Source organism: Vipera ursinii (assembly GCF_947247035.1).
Source record: "Vipera ursinii genome assembly, chromosome: 1".
Lineage (NCBI taxonomy): Eukaryota > Metazoa > Chordata > Lepidosauria > Squamata > Viperidae > Vipera > Vipera ursinii.
In genome coordinates, this window is record NC_139512.1 from 216,376,304 (window position 1) to 216,394,868 (window position 18,565).

Here is an 18,565-nt window from a genome sequence, read left to right on the forward strand (position 1 = left end):
TGCTAAATCCATAATCGTGTTCTTGGACCTGAGAAGTAGATTTCATGTTGTTCAACTAGTAATTTTAAAGACCTTAAAATTAATGCTGGTTTTGGATCAGTACCTGTATTTCTTTATGTACCCGTGATATTGCCCACATATAGGAATCAATGTACATTCAGAAATAATTGGGGAGAAAAAACCACTTTACTAATCCCAGTAAGGTATGGTGTCCAATTGAACTATATATAGGATGTCGCAAGCAAGGAAAATAACAAAATCCCCTTCAAGCGAATGAAATGGAATGTGTGATCTAGTCCTACGCATCCAACTCCATCTTTATCCACTAACTGCTGATAAGGGCCCCAAGAATTGCCATGGCAAATTACTTTCATTTGAGTTACTGGATCTTCATCATAACTTTAGACTGGAAACATAATATTTAGTCCCTTTTTTGCAATTGTAAGCAACAGGCATTATAGATGTTTCATTACAGATATTCCTTACAGATATTGATACCCTAATTCAGCTACTGGAATACAAAAGAAAGTGCTTGTGTGCCTGTTGAAGCAAAACAACATGTAGAAATATGGCTGTGCGCACATAATTCCTCTTCAATTTCAACAGTTGGGCTTTAGACATGAAAAGTTTTGTGGTGTTATTTCCCCCCCCCCAAAAGCTGATTAATAGAGCTTGAAAGAGAAATGGATTCAAATCTCAACCCCATTTCTCCTTCCCTATGAAGCAAAATGACTTTGGGGGTTGAGCAGTTTTGGTGTTACATGCTCCTCTTTAGCTTTTGTATTGATTTTAAATTATTTTAGATATATGCTGCTTTGGACTGCCAAGAACAGTAATTAGAGGAAACAGTGATGCTGCTTCAGAAAGGGTTGCGTATTCACACAAAAATTAACAGCACAGAAGGAATTAAATGTGAACCTAAAACCAATTGCTAGCTGGGCCATGGCCATAGTCACCCACAGTCCTGATTTGAATCGATCTTCATTCCAAAGATTGTTGAGAACATATGATTTAATCATGTGGGCTGTCTTACAGGATTAAAATTGCAAATTTTAAACACAATTAAAGTATGACAAAATCCAACTGTACTGATGGGGCTTATTTCTGAGTAGGTGTATCAGTTGCACTATAAAGCTAATGACATAATTGTTTGGCGGAATGTGCATTACAGGAGCCAGCGTGTGAAATTAATTCATTAAATACAAAGAGTGACAAGCTATCACACTTTCACTATCAGTTGTAAAAGCGCCACTGGTTTAATGGCAAACAAATTTCCTAAAATAGTTTGTATCTTACTTAAAATTGGCTTATGGCTTTGGACCTAATCCAGTTAAAGGCAGAGGTTACTAACACAGCAATCCATTATATTTTTTCAGAAGTCAGGCCCAATGACTTTATTGGGACTGAAACTAATTTAACTTTATTATAATTAACTTTGGCCACTGTATTTGGGAGCTGCTAGAGTGCAATTATGAAAACGCAACTAGGCAGAATTCTAAGTTCCCTTTTAAAAGAAGCAGAATTTATATAATGGCAAGTGAGGTATATCTAAAATTGATATGAGAAGGATTCCAATTTCTTCTAAGGGATATTATTTACTCAGAGATCAGCAAGAGAAAAATACTAGAGTTAAATTTTAACACAGTGAGAAAGATATTTTAACATATGTTCTAACCATCTCAACAGCATTTAATTTTGCCTAGTCTCCCACTTTAAAAAAACTTACAGGCCTCAGACTTACTGTCTTTATGTCTAGTCTTAAACTGATCACCTAGCAACCTTTCAACAAATATTAAAAGGAAATAGTTTAATAAAAGCAAGGATTTTGTTTTTTTAAAAGATTATTTGATATACAATAAACAATGAAAATCTGCATTTTAAAGAAGGCCAGCAACTTGTAAAAAGCAGCTTCTCTCAAAAACAATCTAAAATGTTCATTTATAATGTTGAACCCCAAGAGTCAAATGTAACCAAAAAAAAAGGAAGATAATGATTTCTCCTAATTGTATCAAGAAAAAAAATGAAATGTAAAGGAAAAACTCTCAGTAATGGCTGTCTATAATATAGGGCACCCCAAATCGTATTAATCTCAAAATTGTGTGATTAAAATAAAAAGAATCCCCAAAGAAATATCTTCAGAGGGTTTAAAATCAGCCAGCTCCTTAACCCTTCACATCTACTTCATGTAGTGCAAATAAAATATGCTGAACCAGCAACAAAGCAATTCAAGAAAATTCACTAAAAATACTTCCAGACATGTTTCCCTTACCGTTGGAAGCAGAAACCTTTGCGTATTATGTTAGGTGGGAAGAGCCACATCTATTTAAACGGCAACACTCTTCATGGAAAAGAAATCAGGAAAGGCAGAGGACTCCAACTGCCTAGTATCCTTCTAAGACACACTATTTGAAAAGCATATGTCATAGTAGTAAACTCTAGCTACGACCATAAAAATATTGCACTGTGGGACCTCTGGTGGGCCCAAACCTTCTAGCAGGATTAAGATGAAACACAGCAGGTTCAAGATTTGGCTGAAACTTAGTACAGCCAACTAATCACATGCAACTGATAATCAAAGTGCATTCAATTCCTTTAAAAAAATCATCATAAAATGAAATTGAAAGAACAATTTGGCAATGGTACATATTGACAAGAATTGGATGCTAGAATTACACCCCTATCAATACGAACTAGCACAGTGCTAGTGATCACAGCCATGCTGTGTTAAGCTTATCGACCGACTGAATTTTGTTCACTTGATCTCAACGTATTTCATTGATGACCGTTTTTTGGGGGGAGTATAGAAAATGCATGTGTTACCCCTCGGACGCTTAGAGTTATTTCCTCTTCCTCTACCTGAGAAGTAGGAGATGGAATGGCTCCGGTAGTGGTTCAAGGGGCAAACATGACACTGTGCTTTCAAAGCTCACATGGAAACACTGAAGACTGTAGAGGACTTCGGTTTTGAAATTTCCACTACCACGGTACCTGGAACTGTCCCTTTAAAAAGAATATATGGCATCGGGTACCTCTTACGCACTGTGCTGGTGAAGAGCTGGATGGACAACCTTGAGAAATGTTATTTTAAAGAACAACAGTAATTTCTGAACTGATTTTTAAACCACCACATCCCAAATTCTGTTTGAGATGCAAAATGCAGTTGAACAACTGAAGCACAGAAGAGCTGAGATGTTGAGATGCTGCCAAGATGTTTCAAAAGAGTTATGGTAAACTAGCATGAACATCTGGATTTTCAAAAGGTGGCAGTGGCTCCCTCCAATATGTGAACTGACTGTAGGTGTCAGAACAGGGGAAGTCTGAAGAATGCCTTCTTTTCAGCAAGGGAAATACATGATCCACCACTTCGCAAAGTCTCACATACCTGTAAGGGAAGAGAGAATGGGGGGATGGGGGGAGAAAGAGAGAAAAAAACATGAGACATCTAAACCAGGGGTCCCCAACCTGTGGGCCACGGCCCACTACCGGGCCATGGCCTCTTGGCCACTGGGCCGTGTGAATGGCTGACCAGTGCGTGCATGTGTGCTGTGTGTGCACTCCCCCCACTCGTGCTAGCACTGTCCTAAGTGTCACACAGGGAATAGCCCCGTCCATCGTACAGGCGCTAGCCCCGAGCTTAGCATTACGTGGGTGCTAGCCCCACCCCCAGCATCACACAGGTGCTAGCCCTGCTCCCAGCATAGCACAGGCGCTTGCCCTGCCCCCAGTTTTGCATGAGCACTTACCACATCCCCAGCATTATGTGGGTGCTTGCCCCGCCCTCAGCATCGTGCGCACACTCACGCCATCCCCATTTGCGTGCACGTAGCCCCATGCGTGCCCCTTCCTTTCCCTGAAAAGGTTGTGGACCTCTGATCTAAACTATTTTATTTATTTAATTTACATGCTGCCCTTCTCACCAATAAGGCAACTTTGGACAGCTTGTAAAACCGTAAAAAGGTGAAAAATAAACCATTATTACTGATGTCATGAATTGCATGAACACAACTCAGGCAAAATAATTAGAAAAACGTAACATCCCTACAGCCTTTTAACTTATCTCTAAACATGAGGCATAGCGGTGTGATTTTCTAAAATAGTGCTAGGAGTTGAGTTGCTGCTGAAGATTTGTAAACAGCAGTTAGTCAGCCTTACAGCAAAAGACTTCTAAGAAAATAATCCATAATCGATTTACAAAACCCACTGAAGTAAAAACAGCTACAATAGCATTTCGTGCAGCTTGCGGAAATGAACAGGTGAACAAGTAAGGTGTTTTTAAGAGTGAGGGTTTCAATGGCTAAAGTGAAATTATCCTGATCTTTGGATTTTGGAGATTGGAAAGAGCAGGATAGAGCTCTAGGTGAAAGCAACAAGATCTTATTTTTCCAAATCAATTTATTAACCCTAGGGAAACTCCATCTGTAGCCAAGCCTTACATTCCCCTCCATAATCACTTCCAAATATTTTTTCCCCACCAGAACTTCAGCTTCAGAAAACCTATCGGGGTAGACATACAGACAGTTTATGGGATGGCAAAAAACAAAAATTTGGAAACCAGAGAAGCTATTAATGGATTTTACCTACAACAGGACTCAGTCATTCTTTCTTAGAGATGTTTACTTGATTATTCTGTTGTATGCACAAAATACCCTCATCTTATTGAAATCTTAAGAGGGCATTTTTAAATCCCTGCAAGTGTATTTTTCAACCAAAAGTGGGTGTCCTTTAACAAAGAGCTTGTTTAAATAAAGAAAGCGCTGAATCCAATACTTTTTGATCTTTACACAACCAAAGTTAAATGTTGGGAGTGTAGATCATATCACAGAATTTTTATTTCAAGTCAATTCATTTAATTCCTGTTATAACTTCCAACACCAAGGACTTAAGAAGAAAATCAGCACTACGTAAAGCAGCAGAAAGATACTCACGATGAAATGTTGGTCTTAGCATGCTCTTGAATTAGTTCTCCTTTTGGATTAACAGTGAATATTCTGTTTAGTGAAACTCCAACTTGCTTGTATGAGTACACATCCTGGATAAAATAACAAAAAATATATGAATCTCATCAAAATAACCCACAAATAGTTTTAGGTCTATATATTAAAGGCACTTCATGAATTTTAAGTTACAAAAATATATATTCCAAGTACTGATTCTTTCAAGTGGATCAGAACTTCTGGCACAGTAGTTTTCACAGTAATAACACAGAAATGATTTGCCGTTGTTGTTTTACAACAATTATTTTAAAAATTTCCTAGTCGTCATCACCATTAAAAACTAGCAGCACAAACATTCAGTGACTACTTGATCTGGCTGCTTAGGGAATGGAAGCAATATAGAAGGGTGTATCTCAGCACAGATAAGAACCTTGAGAAGATAAGAGCAGTGCGTGCATTTCTCTGCTCTTATTGCGTCTACCAATTGTCCATCTGCAAATTTAAGCTGGTTCAATTATACCTAGGGAAGGGCCAGTGGGAACCAGTGGAATACCTACAAGGCCACTGAGGGCTATTCTCATTATCTATTGGGTCTGATCTACTTTGAGCTGAATGTCAGCCATGCAAGTTCTTTGCAGGTGATTGAGGCACAGTCTAGTTCTATTAATCTGGGAAGAGTTTGAATCTGTTAGTTCTGAAATAAGGGCCAGGCTTTGGGGAGGAGGGGGGCTGTAAGTGTGGCCACTTGGGTTTCAGATCTGTGTCCATTCAGGTTGGTCAAGTTCTCCCAGGAGGTAGTATGGTTGGATCTATGCAGTGGTGACCTCATCATTGAGAGAGGGGACGGTTCTACTGACGCTGGAGGAGATGGTTTGATCCCACCTCAAGAAACCATTGCGGGATCCAGCAACATTGGAAGATTAGAGTTTCAATGGTCACTCCTGGAAGAAACAGGTTCTCGGACTCCTTTAGTCCAGTCTCGAGCCTGTTCTGTACCAGCCTGCTACCGGCCCTGCAGAAAAGGCAACCCCTTTATAAACGGCAAGAGGCTGGAATGACATCTGCCAAATTATTTACTACAAAAACAAACAAGACACGAACCAAGATACAGGAGCTTTGAAACACTATCTGAGCGGTTGCTTTCAGCAAACCAGCCCTCCCCACACATTCCCTTTATAAAGAGTTCAGGGCATGGCTTCTCTGTGCCTCCTTCCGAGGAGCCCCATTGTCTTCCTCTGTCTACTCCTAATTGACTGCCTCCTGCGTCGGGCGTCCTTGAACAGGGCCAGCTGTGGGTCATCTTCATCCACGCTGTCAGGCTCACACAGCTGGGTCTCCACCAGGTGGGAGGGGCCTGGCTGGGGGCTCTGCGGAGCCTCAAAGCCATCATCAGCAAGTTCTTCAACACCCCCCTCCTCCCCCAACTGCCGAACCCACAGGCCTACCCTGAATCACAACAGAGCCAATATGTAGCACTGAGACCAACAATGGCATCCTTCTGAAGCAGATTGGAGGTCTGGGCTGGTCAAAAACAGATCGAAATGGCCCAAGCCAGCATGGCCAACTGGGGCGGTGGGAAATGTAGTGTAACAGAATCTGGAGAATGCTTTTGAACTGAACAATAAATCCACCGTGCCAATGCTGTGGAAGAGCTCTTTGGGAATAATCATCACAGTTGGTACTTACGGCAGGCCTGTTGCCAAAGGCAGCATAAAAAGGTTCCGTGTTGGGATGAAATAAGTTTTTTATGTCCGTTAAACACTGAACTTTAAATTTCTCTGGCTTTTTCTCTATCACTTCCCTGAAATAAAAGAAGACAATAAAATTAGGTAAAATAAAATAAAACGAGATCAATATTGGGTGATAATGCTTTTATGTGTAAATGGTACATACTACATTTCTTTCAGCTATCTGAACAGTTTCAATTGATGAAGACTTCTGACTAATAATATCTCAAGGTTTTCAGGAATATTTCATGCTCCATAGGGCTGTTTAAAATTAGATGTGAAGACTCAATCTACACAAAAAAAGGCCAATTGCATTGCTACAAGCCTGCTGATTTTGGCAATGTGAGAGCTGTGTTCATTTGGATAAACTTTTGTCTTCAAAGAACCGTACAGTTCACTGATGAACATATGGGCCTTCTAATTATTTTAGGGTTATCTGATTTCCTCTCCCTCAATGGACAACAACATCAAATCAGGATGGGAAAGTTTTTCAACCTTCTGTATTTTAGAAATATAAAGATCAAAAGTTTTTTCTCTTAGCTTATTTTTATTCAGTGCAAAGAAAAAAGCAAGTTGATTAAGAATGTATTTAGTGGGGAAGATATCCTGCTTTTAAAGACTTCCCATTAAAAAACAATTTTTGGGCATAAGCCTAAGGTAAACTCTGAGTACAGGTCCCAAATCCAAGCGAGCATATTTCTGCCAGAAATAGCCTAAATAGCATTTTTCATCAGGCTCACATAATTACCTTTCTTTAGAGTCGATCCATAAATATTGAATGCAAAAACATGCATTACTGGACCACAATATTTTACTACATTGTTTCATATATGATACCTTTGCAACTGTACATAACTGTTGATAACCCTAATCTTATTGGTAATAAGTCTAACCCCTCAGCCATTCTAGGGATGGAAAAAATTACACCCTGTTTACGGCAGGGTTTCTCAGCCATGGCCCTTTTAAGAGGTGTGAGCTTCAACTACCAGAATTCCTCAACTAGAATTCTGGGAGTTGATATCCACAACTCTTAAAAAGGACCCAAACTGAGAAACACTGGTCTAGGGTGGCAAGACCAAGTGCTGTGATACCTGTGAAAAGCTGAGAACAAACTGCTGGGACTCAATAGCACAGGCCCTTGTGGTAACACCGTTCCCCGCTCGTTCACCCAATGCAAGTAACCTCGAGTCATATCTGCCATCCCAATAGCACGGGCCGAGCAGTACAGGAACTTATATCCATTTCTGCAGTTTTAAAGAGAGAAAACATGCCATCACCATCGCACATTTATTTAAATCGTTTTTGCAGCCTATATAAATAACGTTTGTGACTTTCCTAGCCAGACTCCAACAAGCAAAGTCAATGGGGGAAGCCAGATTTGCTTAACTATCACATGATTCATTTGTTGTGATTCAGGGTCAGCCTGTGGGTTCGGCAGTTGGGTCGGACGACTCAGAGGAGGAGGAGGGGGTGTTGGAGAGCTTGCTGATGAGAGCCCTCAGCCAGGCCCCTCCCACCTGGTCACGACGCAGACCCAGCTGTGTGAGCCTGACAGCGTGGATGAAGATGACCCACAGCTGGCCCTGTTCAAGGACGCCCGACGCAGGAGGCAGTCAATCAGGAGTAAACAGAGGAAGGCAATGGGGCACCTCGGAAGGAGGCAGAGAGAAGCCACGCCCTAAACTGTATAAAAGGGGAATGCGTGGGAGGGCTGGTTTGCTGAAGGCAACCGCTTGAAAAGCTCCTGTTTCTTGGTTCGTGTCTTCTTTGTTTTTGTATCAATAAATTTGGCAGGCTTAATTCCAGCCTCTTGCCTTCTTGTAAAAGGGGTTGTCCCTGCCTTTTCTGCAGGGCCGGTAGCAGGCTGGTACAGAACATCATTTAACAACTGCAGGAATTCGCTTAACAGCTTCAGCAAAAAAAAGGGCGTTAAAATGAGTGCGACTCACTTAACAACCCCTTAGTTTAGCGATGGAAATTCTGGTTACAATTGTGGCCATGACCTGAGGACTACCTTTGTACCTCAAAAGGTATACAAGTCCAAATACAGATATGCAAGAAAATTTAGCATCACTCATTTCCCTGAGTTCTGTATATTCATTAAAGAAGGAGAGAAAAAACTGGCTCTTAAGTCTTTTTTATGCTAACTTAATAACTTCCAGAGTTGTGGATTTCAACTCCCAGAATTTCCTAGTCAGCATGGTTGGTTGAAGAATTCTGGGAATTGAAGTCCACAAGTCTTAAAGTTGCCAAATTTGGAGAGCCCTGAAAGATCACATTCAGGGATGTTCCAGGAGAGGGCAAAAATGGTAAGAGCTGCCTCTCGTTAGGCAGCCATGCTATTTATCGTTCCAAAGCTGCCCATCCTTCCTGAAGGATGGATGCTCAGTTCTCAACGTTAGAAATATTCTTCACGTGATAAATGGCATTTGTTTTTATATGACAACTCATATGCAGTGGAAACGGACATTTAAAAAGGAAGAAAGGTGATTTTGCAAAATAGTTAATATACTTACTGGCTGACTTTGTGATACAATTTAGCAATGCCTTGATGTGTCCAGTCCTTGCCAAGGGTAGGCAAAATATGACCTAAGGTATCTGATCTGGAAAAAAACAACAACCAGAAGATATTTGAAACCAAGAAGAAATATACAATAACAACCTGCATTTGTGGAATACAGAAAACACGTTTGGCAGTTAACAATAATATACTGTAAATTAATTTTACTAACTATTTTCCATCTTGTTGGTCAGAATAATTACTTTAATGATCTCTAACAATGCAGGAATATATTTAGAAACATCACTCACTTTTTTTCCTTTCCAAACAATTATCTTCACTTTACAGTGAGAGTGTTGGAAATATTCTAATTTTGACCCTACTGACTTGGTAACAGTATTATTACCAATATCCTTCCATGAGTAAATTATATATTAGAAGCAGTTATTTTAAGCCACTTTATCATGCACTCTTTTACTTCTGTTTCAAATTTCAATAAATGTTTATACATTTTAGTGGTTATGTGTTCCTATTTGTACACAGTTCTATTTCAAACTCAGTCCTACAATGTTCAGAAACATGAATTTTTTTGTCTACTTTAAAACTTTATAGTAATTGTAAATAAAAAAAACATTGATAAATATATCCCTCTATCACTAGTTCTTCTGTTGGTTTTATTTTACATTTCCCTTGACAGAATTCTAATAATTCACGATAAGTAAGCCATTTATGTTTGCTTACTATTGCACATCCATCAAACACTTCTTTTGTTCTAATAGCAACAAAGGTGTTTTGGGCACAACCTGGGTTTGTAACTATTCCATATTTTCAGTATGGCACATCTAGCAGAATTTGATGCATTAGTAGGATTTAAGATTAATAAACAGAAGCTAAAGATAGTAACAAAATATGAAAAATACAAGATAAAACAGAATTGATGAATAAAAGGTTTAAAATTGAGAAGAAGATAAAATATTTGTCATCGTATGACAAATATGGATTATATACTACTTCCAAATAACTATGTTAAGACATAGAATGAAGTTAGAAAAGATATGTTAAAATGAGGTGCAGTACAATTGTTACTGCTGGGGAGAATTTCTACGATTAAGATGAATGTTTTGCCTAGAATATTGTTTTTGTTTCAGGCAAAACAAAACATCAGTTTTGACAACTGATACACCAATTAAATAATCCAGAAGAATATATCTAAATTTGTGTGATGGGAAAAAAAATACAAGTTAAATATAAGGTGTTGCAAAGTACAAAGAAAAGAAGTCACTATATTTTGCAGCTTGTTGTTTGGTTTGGATGAAAGAGTGGGTGCTGCTGAGAAACAGAATGTTTTTGGAATTACAATGACAGAACCCGAGATTTAGGTGGCATGGATAATTGCAGTATGATAAAGTTAAGGTTAATGTAGATTTTAAAAATCATTATGTTAGACGCGCTATGAAAAGCAGCAATGGTTTCACGCTTCCCACACGTCATTCTACATTTTGGCATTTTGGAGAGGGGAGGGGGTATTTCTTTTTGCATACTGTATAAACCTATCCACTGCCATTTATAAACCATGATGGGTCAATTCAACTAATTGTGCTTAACTCAATAAGCCACATTTACACAAACTGTGGCTTAGCGTGACAAAAAAATCAGATCTCTGACTTCAGCAATAAAAACATATAGATAGATAGATAGATAGATAGATAGATAGATAGATAGATAGATAGATAGACAGACAGACAGACAGACAGACCTTTATTGTCATTTTTTCCTGTGGGCACAATGGCACACATTAAAAATGAAATTTAGTTGCTTTCTTTCGAAGTGTACACACACATACCACATTTCAAACATACTATATACAACATATGTATAGACCTACACCCTTACATATAAGTAACACATAAATATTATTCACATGTATAGGAATGATCAAAGAACACTTTAAAATGATTACTAAAAGTAAACAAACCAAATGAGAGGATGCAGAAGAACGGCAACCACTGACTTCCTGGGCTATGAAAAACCAAAGACCAAATGTTGTACCTCCTGCAACATTTTACCCATATTGTGGTCAGGGTGAGTATCTCCTACAGCTGGCCACCGCCTGGCACATAAAAGAACAGGAAAACACACTCTCCTATCTCTTTTAGCCAGATCGGCAGAAAGCCACTGTTACTTTTTTTGTGTCACTCTTGTACCACATAACAGAAGCAAATAGCTGGCATCCCCAATTTGTCTCATGTGGCATGGTGTTTAAAAATGGCCCAGTGCTTTTATATGCTGTAAAGCACAGACTGTGCCATTAATGTGTTGCTCCTTAAGTGAAATGTATACACAATTCCACTGCACTAAACAGAAAGGACACTTCAAAGGAAATCTTTTAACGTTGTTTCTATAGGACAGCAAAACCTAGTATTCCCTGAACAGAAATGTGTCGTTCTGTGTCTGGCTAAAAACTCACCTTGTGATGGTGCCGTCAATGTCAGAAATAATGACTTTGTCATCCCAGTTCCATAAATAAATGGTGCCTTCACAGCGACATGTTCCTTGATATTGTGTTGTGACACTAAAAGTGACATCATTGGGACCATTTTTAAGGTTGAGATTTTTCTGTTAAAAAAAACAACACACACACTGTCTAGAATGTAAACTTATTTGAAGGAAATATATATGGAATTGTAGTTCAAATGAAGTTGCAATTATACTTACAGCTTCCAAGCTAACAATTTACGCTCACAGACTTAATGTTAGGAAAATATTTCATTTCACTCCAACGAATGAATTGTTTTGTTTTGGCCTTAAGAAAAACTACAAGGGGGAAGCCCACTAGTGTACAAAGCCATGACAGATAAAATCCCTTAGGAAAATCTCATTAACGCTATAGGTAATTTTGGCATATGCAGACAATAATCATGTTAAGCTTTTCCAAAATAATTTTATAGACACTTAAACATCAACTCTGGTTAAAGCAAGATGCCTCCTTCGCTTGTATTCAATGCCGAGCCTATAGAATGAAATGCTATGTTACCAGAGAAGCCCCTTTAGCCAAAAAGATGTGAAGACTTAAACTGGACTTCTTTCTAAAAGTTATGCCCTGTGTCCGTCACCAATCAAGAATCTCTTCTTGTCAGTCAGAATTACAGTGCAAGCACTCAGCTTCTCTTTTCTCCTTTTACAAAAATTATTCAGACCAGCCTAAATTATTTATGATTATGATGATTTATTACTTCTCGCTTGCATGTACACTGACAGCTTATGTACTGGAGGCAAATTCCTTGTGTGTCCAATCGCACTTGGCCAATAAAAAATTCTAAGGTAAAGGTAAAGGTTCCCCCGCACATGCGTGCTAGTCGTTTCCGACTCTAGGGGCCGGTGCTCATCTCCGTTTCAAAGCCGAAGAGCCAGCGCTTGTCTGAGGACGTCTCCGTGGTCATGTGGCCGGCATGACTAGACGCCAAAGGCGCACGGAACGCTGTTACCGTCCCACCGTAGTGGTCCCTATTTTTCTACTTGCATTTTTACGTGCTTTTGAACTGCTAGGTTGGCAGAAGCTGGGACGAGTAACAGGCGCTCACTCTGTTACGCGGCACTCAGGATTCGACCCGCCAAACTGCCTATCTTCTGATCGACAAGCTCAGCGTCCTAACCCACTGAGCCCTAAATTCCAGATTTTCTTCAAGGCGGCAAAAGATTCTCTCAGAGTTTGCTCAGATGCCGTTTTTTGGCAGGGTGACTACACAAACTCTTCCAGTGACTTGGTGAAAGCAGAAGGGTCCATGGCTCAGTAACAGAGCATATTCCTGGCAAGACCAAAGCGGCATCTTTAAAGCTAGTACTAGAAACCAGCATGCTTTCTTTCAAGAAGGGGAACAGATTCCACACACCATAGTAAAGATATGTCACCGAAGCACGCCTCAAAGAAAAAGAAAACAAATTCCCAGGACCCAGAGAAAGAAACCCCAAAGGTGCTGTTCAAAAGGCAGCTGGATTTTCTTGGATTTTTTTTCCTTGAAAACATTTTGCTTCTATCCAAGAAGCTTCTTCAGAACTGAAGGCGCTTCTCGGATGAGAAATGAAATGTTTTCCAAAAAAAAAAAAACCCAAGAAACTCCAGTTGCTTTTTGAACAGCACATTTCAGACAACCGTGATCTGGACGACGGAGACTCTCCATAGACAGAAAAATAAATTAATTTATGAATGGTACCATACGTTTCACTGATTTTTCTCAACCTGTTTATTTGCTCCCTTTTAAAGGTAAAGGTAAAGGTTCCCCCGCACATGCGTGCTAGTCGTTTCCGACTCTAGGGGCCGGTGCTCATCTCAGTTTCAAAGCCGAAGAGCCAGCGCTTGTCCGAGGATGTCTCCGTGGTCATGTGGCCGGCATGACTAGACGCCAAAGGTGCACGGAACGCTGTTACCTTCCCACCGTAGTGGTCCCTATTTTTCTACTTGCATTTTGACATGCTTTCGAACTGCTAGGTTGGCAGAAGCTGGGACGAGTAACTCTGCTACGCGGCACTCGGGATTCGACCCGCCAAACTGCCGACCTTCTGATCGACAAGCTCAGCACCCTAACCTACTGAGCCACCGCGTCCCTTTTACTCCATTCTTAATGGATGTTATTTGACTGTTTTGTTCTGCTACAGTTCAACTAGCAGGCTTCCTTTCCCATTACCATGGACATAACTGGACCGGCTGGACTACCGATCAGTGACCTCCTCTTCTCTTGTAAGCAAGTGATGCCCCAGGATATCCTTTATTTGATACTGGGAACTCTCTTATTATCACAGATGGATTCTGTGTGATAACGGGGAGGAATCCTGATGACAAATGTTACTTACCAGCTGCTCTGAACTGAGTCGAAGACTCTTTTTATAACCTATTCCAGACAACAGTGGAAGGTGAGTGGTTTCACTTTTCGTTCGGTGGTCTTCATCACTTGAGGAAGAATCATCTTTGATTCTGAAACATCAGACACAGAAAGCCCCCATTTTTTTCTGTATCATCTCAGTGGGGAAGACACATTTGTAAATATGTACTCCTCAGCCATAATCGATTATTTTATTTATGGCAAGTGAACTCTCTTTTGGGAAGCTAGGCCAAGAAAGAGTGACTGGCTCAAGATCACCCAGTGAATTTCGTTCCTCCCTGATATGGACAGCAGTCTCAGCAATCTGTTACTCCCTTCATTAAACCATATGGGCTGTAATCATACCGATATAATCCACAACCATTTATCTCTGCCTCTGATTATTCATAATTTGGTATTTGTTGAAGCTCCCAGAACTGTTATTTTAATATAAAAGCAATAAGATAATACCTTAAAGTAGCAGCAGAGACAAACAGAGCCATTTGTCATGACAATGCTATCAGAACTTTTAAAAAAAGGATTTTCATCTTGCAAAACCCCCAAAATAAATTTGTCAGTGAAATAAGTTTGAAACAATTTGGAAAGAGACTCCATAGCATAATGTCTAACAGATTTGCATCCGAATCTTATTCAGTTATAAAGCTCAGAAGATGTTTTCTTACCATTTTGAATAGATAAACGAGATAATGTTTAAAAATTTTAAAAAAAATAGGATAGAAATGTCCAATACCTGTCTGCAATACTCTTCTCTTCTTCTCCATTGAGACTTTGCACTGGCTTTGCCTCCTGTGGGTAAAATGTAAGTAAGAAAACAGAGCTACAGCAAAAATTAACACAGTTGTGGCACTACTGCAAAATCCATTCTTATTGGCCTTCATAGTTCTGTTTTATCCAGCTACGAGGGAAACATTTATTCAGGTGACTCACACAGGGAGCTTTATTATGATTAATAATTTCTTCATGGACCTACTTCTAAAGTTTAATGGAGATTATTAATGACAAGTAAAAAGTAAAGGAAGACTGAATGTAACTCGACTTATTGATGACTTCATGGATACATCCATGGGGTTTCCTTGGCAGCAATACAGAAGTGAATTGCAATTGGGTTGTTCTGGGTAATCATTGTATACCATTAGCTAAATGGAACAGCTACGTCTACTGTCTTTCTACCAGAGAATAATAAAAGGACCTGGCCATGCTAATCATATGCCTTTCTTCAAGATCTCCCGTAACCACTTTGGCAATCCCTGCAAGACTAAAATGCTTAATCAGATGGCTCATGACCCAAATCAGCAAATACTGACAGTGAGCTTGAATACTATTCAGGAAAATAATATGGCCAGGTTTGAGATGCTGAAGAAAGAATGTGAAATATTGTACCAAGAATTACAATAATCAGCTTCCCGGAAATCTTTGTTGTGGCAGCTTTTATGGCTTAAGAATCTCCAAATACAGGTAGTTCTCCACTGAGCCCAAAATTTCTGGGGCTAAGTGCCATTTGTTAAGTGAATTTTGCCCCATTCTACCGCCTTTCTTACCACAGTTGTTAAGTTAATAACACGGCTGTTAAGTGAATCTGGCTCCCCCACTGGCTTGGTCAGAATTTCACAAAAGGAGATCACATGACCCTGCAACGGTCATAAACATGAGTCAGTTGCCAAGCATCTATCTGAATTTTGATCAGGTGACCATGGGGATGCTGCAATGGTCGTAAATGTGAAAAATGGTCAGGAGACACTTTTTTCAATCCGGCTGTAACTTTGAACAGTCACTCAACAAACTGTTGTTAAGTCAAGGACTACCTGTAATCTTTACATTCTGTTATCACCTAAATTGGGATCCCAAACGAACAAGCAAAGCAACGCCAGTGTTTAGCATTCAACAGTTCATTTGGTTAAATCTGGATTCTTTAAGGAGAGTCAACAATTCACAGATTTCATGCAGATTTCGTGTGTGTGTATGTGTGTGTGTGTGTGTGTGTGTGTAGAAGCCTAGAAGAAACATTCAGGGTAGTTCCAGATTTACCTCTTTGATAGAGTTATTCCTCCCTCTCCATGAAAACCACCATCTTCCACCTTTTTTGGGCATCTTATCCCTCATTATAGAATCCACAGTGGCCTGTGATAAATGGATGGTAACATAAATAATGAAACTAAACAAAAAGTAATTGAATTCATGCAAACAAAAGGTTTTCTTAAAGAACAACAAAAAACAAACACAGAGACAATTTAAACTGAGGCAAAGCAAGTCAAAGAAAAACATACTGTCTGTGGGTTACAAATCTTGTTAAAGCAAAAGCCAATGTTATCCACAAGTGCACGGAAATAACTTAAACAAGAACGCTTCAAAAATTCAAAAAAGAATTGGGAAAGAAAAATGGGAACAAAAAGGGCATAATAAGTTTAGTGTAATGCACAAAAGGTGGGGAGAAAGAAATACTAATTTTGTTTAGTACAAATTATAAAGACATTTCATTGGCAAGGAATTCAGCACGGTTGTCTTTCATAAAAAATAATAAATAGCTGGCTGTTTTACTGTCTTCTAATAGTTATTAGAAAAGGATTAAATGATAATGGTTGAATGAAACTTTAGCATTAATATGGCAACCTAATAGCTACAAACTGCTGAAGAGAAAGATACTGTCTTACAACTGAACGTAGATAAATATAGCTGATTTCTTATTCTAACCAAAACAAATATTTTCTCCTTAGGCCAAGATAAAATTAGCATCCAATTCAATACAATATTCACTGCTGAAGGTTCAATCCTAAAATGCATTAAAATACTTTGAATAATTCCCCAGATTCTAGTAAATTGATGAAAGTTACAATCTACACATGTGAGGGAGCCATCCAAAAAAAAAAAGGCAACAATTGTTTTCCTATCTCTCCTTTACCACAAAGACCACAGCTTTACATCAGTTCAGATGCACAGTCCACGTGAAGACTGCAGCGGTGGGAGAACCAGAAGCCGGACTGCAAATCCCATCATCCCTAAGGATTGGCTACAATAGGTGGGGCTTGAAGATCAGCAACTGGGTCTCTCACTCTCAGGCTTATAGCAGTAAAATAGAGATCTTCTCTGATCAATGGGGCAGGAAACGCTTTCCTCGCGTTACAATGGCAACTGGGACCAGAATTACCGTCACTAAGCTTATGCGGGCATAAAGCACGATGTCAAGGGACTGCATCTCTTAGCGGCAACAATCCCGGTAGTCCCATATGCCACAGTAACCCCAAGAAAGGTGGGTCATTAAGCAGAGGGGGACATCTCCATGCGCAGGGAGGCTGGAAAAGGAAGAGGCTGTGGTGTCACTCAAGCACAGGAGGCTGGGCAAAGCAGGACAGGCAGTCGTTGACTTACGACAGTTCACGGCACTGAAAAAACATGGCTTGTGACCGTTTTTTGTAGCAGCCCCACGATCATCTGATCAAAAACTCAGAGGCTGGGCAACTGGTTCACCCTTACGACCGTCACTGTGTCCCAAGGTCGCGTGACAAGCAAACTCAATGAGGAAGCCAGATTCGCTTCGCAACCAGGTCATTAACTTATCAACCGCAGCGATTCGCCTCACGACTGTGTGGAAGAAAGGTGGTAAAATGGGGCAAAACTCACTTCACAAATGTCTCGCTTCACCACAGAAATGTCGGGCTCAGTTGTGGTCGTTAAGTCAAGGACTACCTGTATGCTGCACGAGTGAAGGGAGGCTTGGGGAAGCAGGACAGCACGCAAACCAAGGGGGGGCAGGGGGGGTAGGGCACCAGGCCATGCAAGCCTAGAAAGGCAGGGCAAGACTCAGCAGAGCGACTTGCAACCTTCCCTGTTGGTTTCCCATTGGCTTTGCTTGTAGGAAGCTGGCAGGGAAGGTGGGCAAATGAGGCTCACGTGACCGCCGGGCACTGCAACGGTCGAAAGTGGGAGCTGGCAGTCAAGTGCCCAAGTCGCAGTCACACGACACGGGGATGGTGTGATGGCTGGAACTTCTACAAACAGTTGTACGTTCGCCTAGTTCAGCACCGTGGCAATTTCAAATGATTGCCGAACAAGTGGGTCAGTAAGAAAGGACTACCCATATGGTATATTGCAGGGGTGTCAAACTCCATTTCATTGAGGGCCACATCAGCATTACGGTTGCCCTTAGGGGGCCGGGTGGGTATGGCCAGGGTGGGCGTGGCCTACTGGGTGGGTGTGGCTAAAGTGCATATGGCCTACTGGGTGGGCATGGCCAGCTCTACATCGTTCGCATCAAGGGTGCCTATGGGCGCCTGGGCAGGAATGGGACAGATCTGAGGGTCTCTGGCAGAAGGAGGGTCTCTGGGCCAGGGCCAAGACAGTGAGGGCCGTTCCCTCACTGTTTCCAGGATGGCTTCGCGGGCCACATGAAACCACTTCGCGGGCCGGATCCGGCCCCCGGGCCTTGTGTTTGACATGTCTGGTATATTGGCTTGGAAGAGGACTAAGCATGAATTTCTAGTGAATTTGAATTCAGTAATGGAAGTAGCATGAAACTTATTATAGCCAGTGTGA

The 18,565-nt window shown here is 40.4% G+C and overlaps 1 protein-coding gene across 4 annotated transcripts in view; it reads right to left on the reverse strand.

The window, feature by feature from the left end:
- Positions 1-387: 387 nt before the first annotated feature.
- LPIN1 (lipin 1) overlaps positions 388-18,565 on the reverse strand; it is a 54,652-nt gene continuing 36,474 nt past the window's right edge. For all 4 annotated transcript variants that reach the window (XM_083378767.1, XM_083378769.1, XM_083378766.1 and 1 more), the window contains 9 exons: positions 16,064-16,156; positions 14,769-14,824; positions 14,010-14,130; positions 11,629-11,777; positions 9,178-9,264; positions 7,753-7,905; positions 6,621-6,735; positions 4,926-5,029; positions 388-3,382 (listed from right to left, as the gene is read on the reverse strand). In XM_083378767.1, the coding sequence (XP_083234893.1) occupies positions 3,223-3,382; positions 4,926-5,029; positions 6,621-6,735; positions 7,753-7,905; positions 9,178-9,264; positions 11,629-11,777; positions 14,010-14,130; positions 14,769-14,824; positions 16,064-16,156 (1,038 nt within the window). In that variant the 3' untranslated portion in view covers positions 388-3,222. The remainder of the gene's footprint in view (positions 3,383-4,925; positions 5,030-6,620; positions 6,736-7,752; positions 7,906-9,177; positions 9,265-11,628; positions 11,778-14,009; positions 14,131-14,768; positions 14,825-16,063; positions 16,157-18,565) is intronic.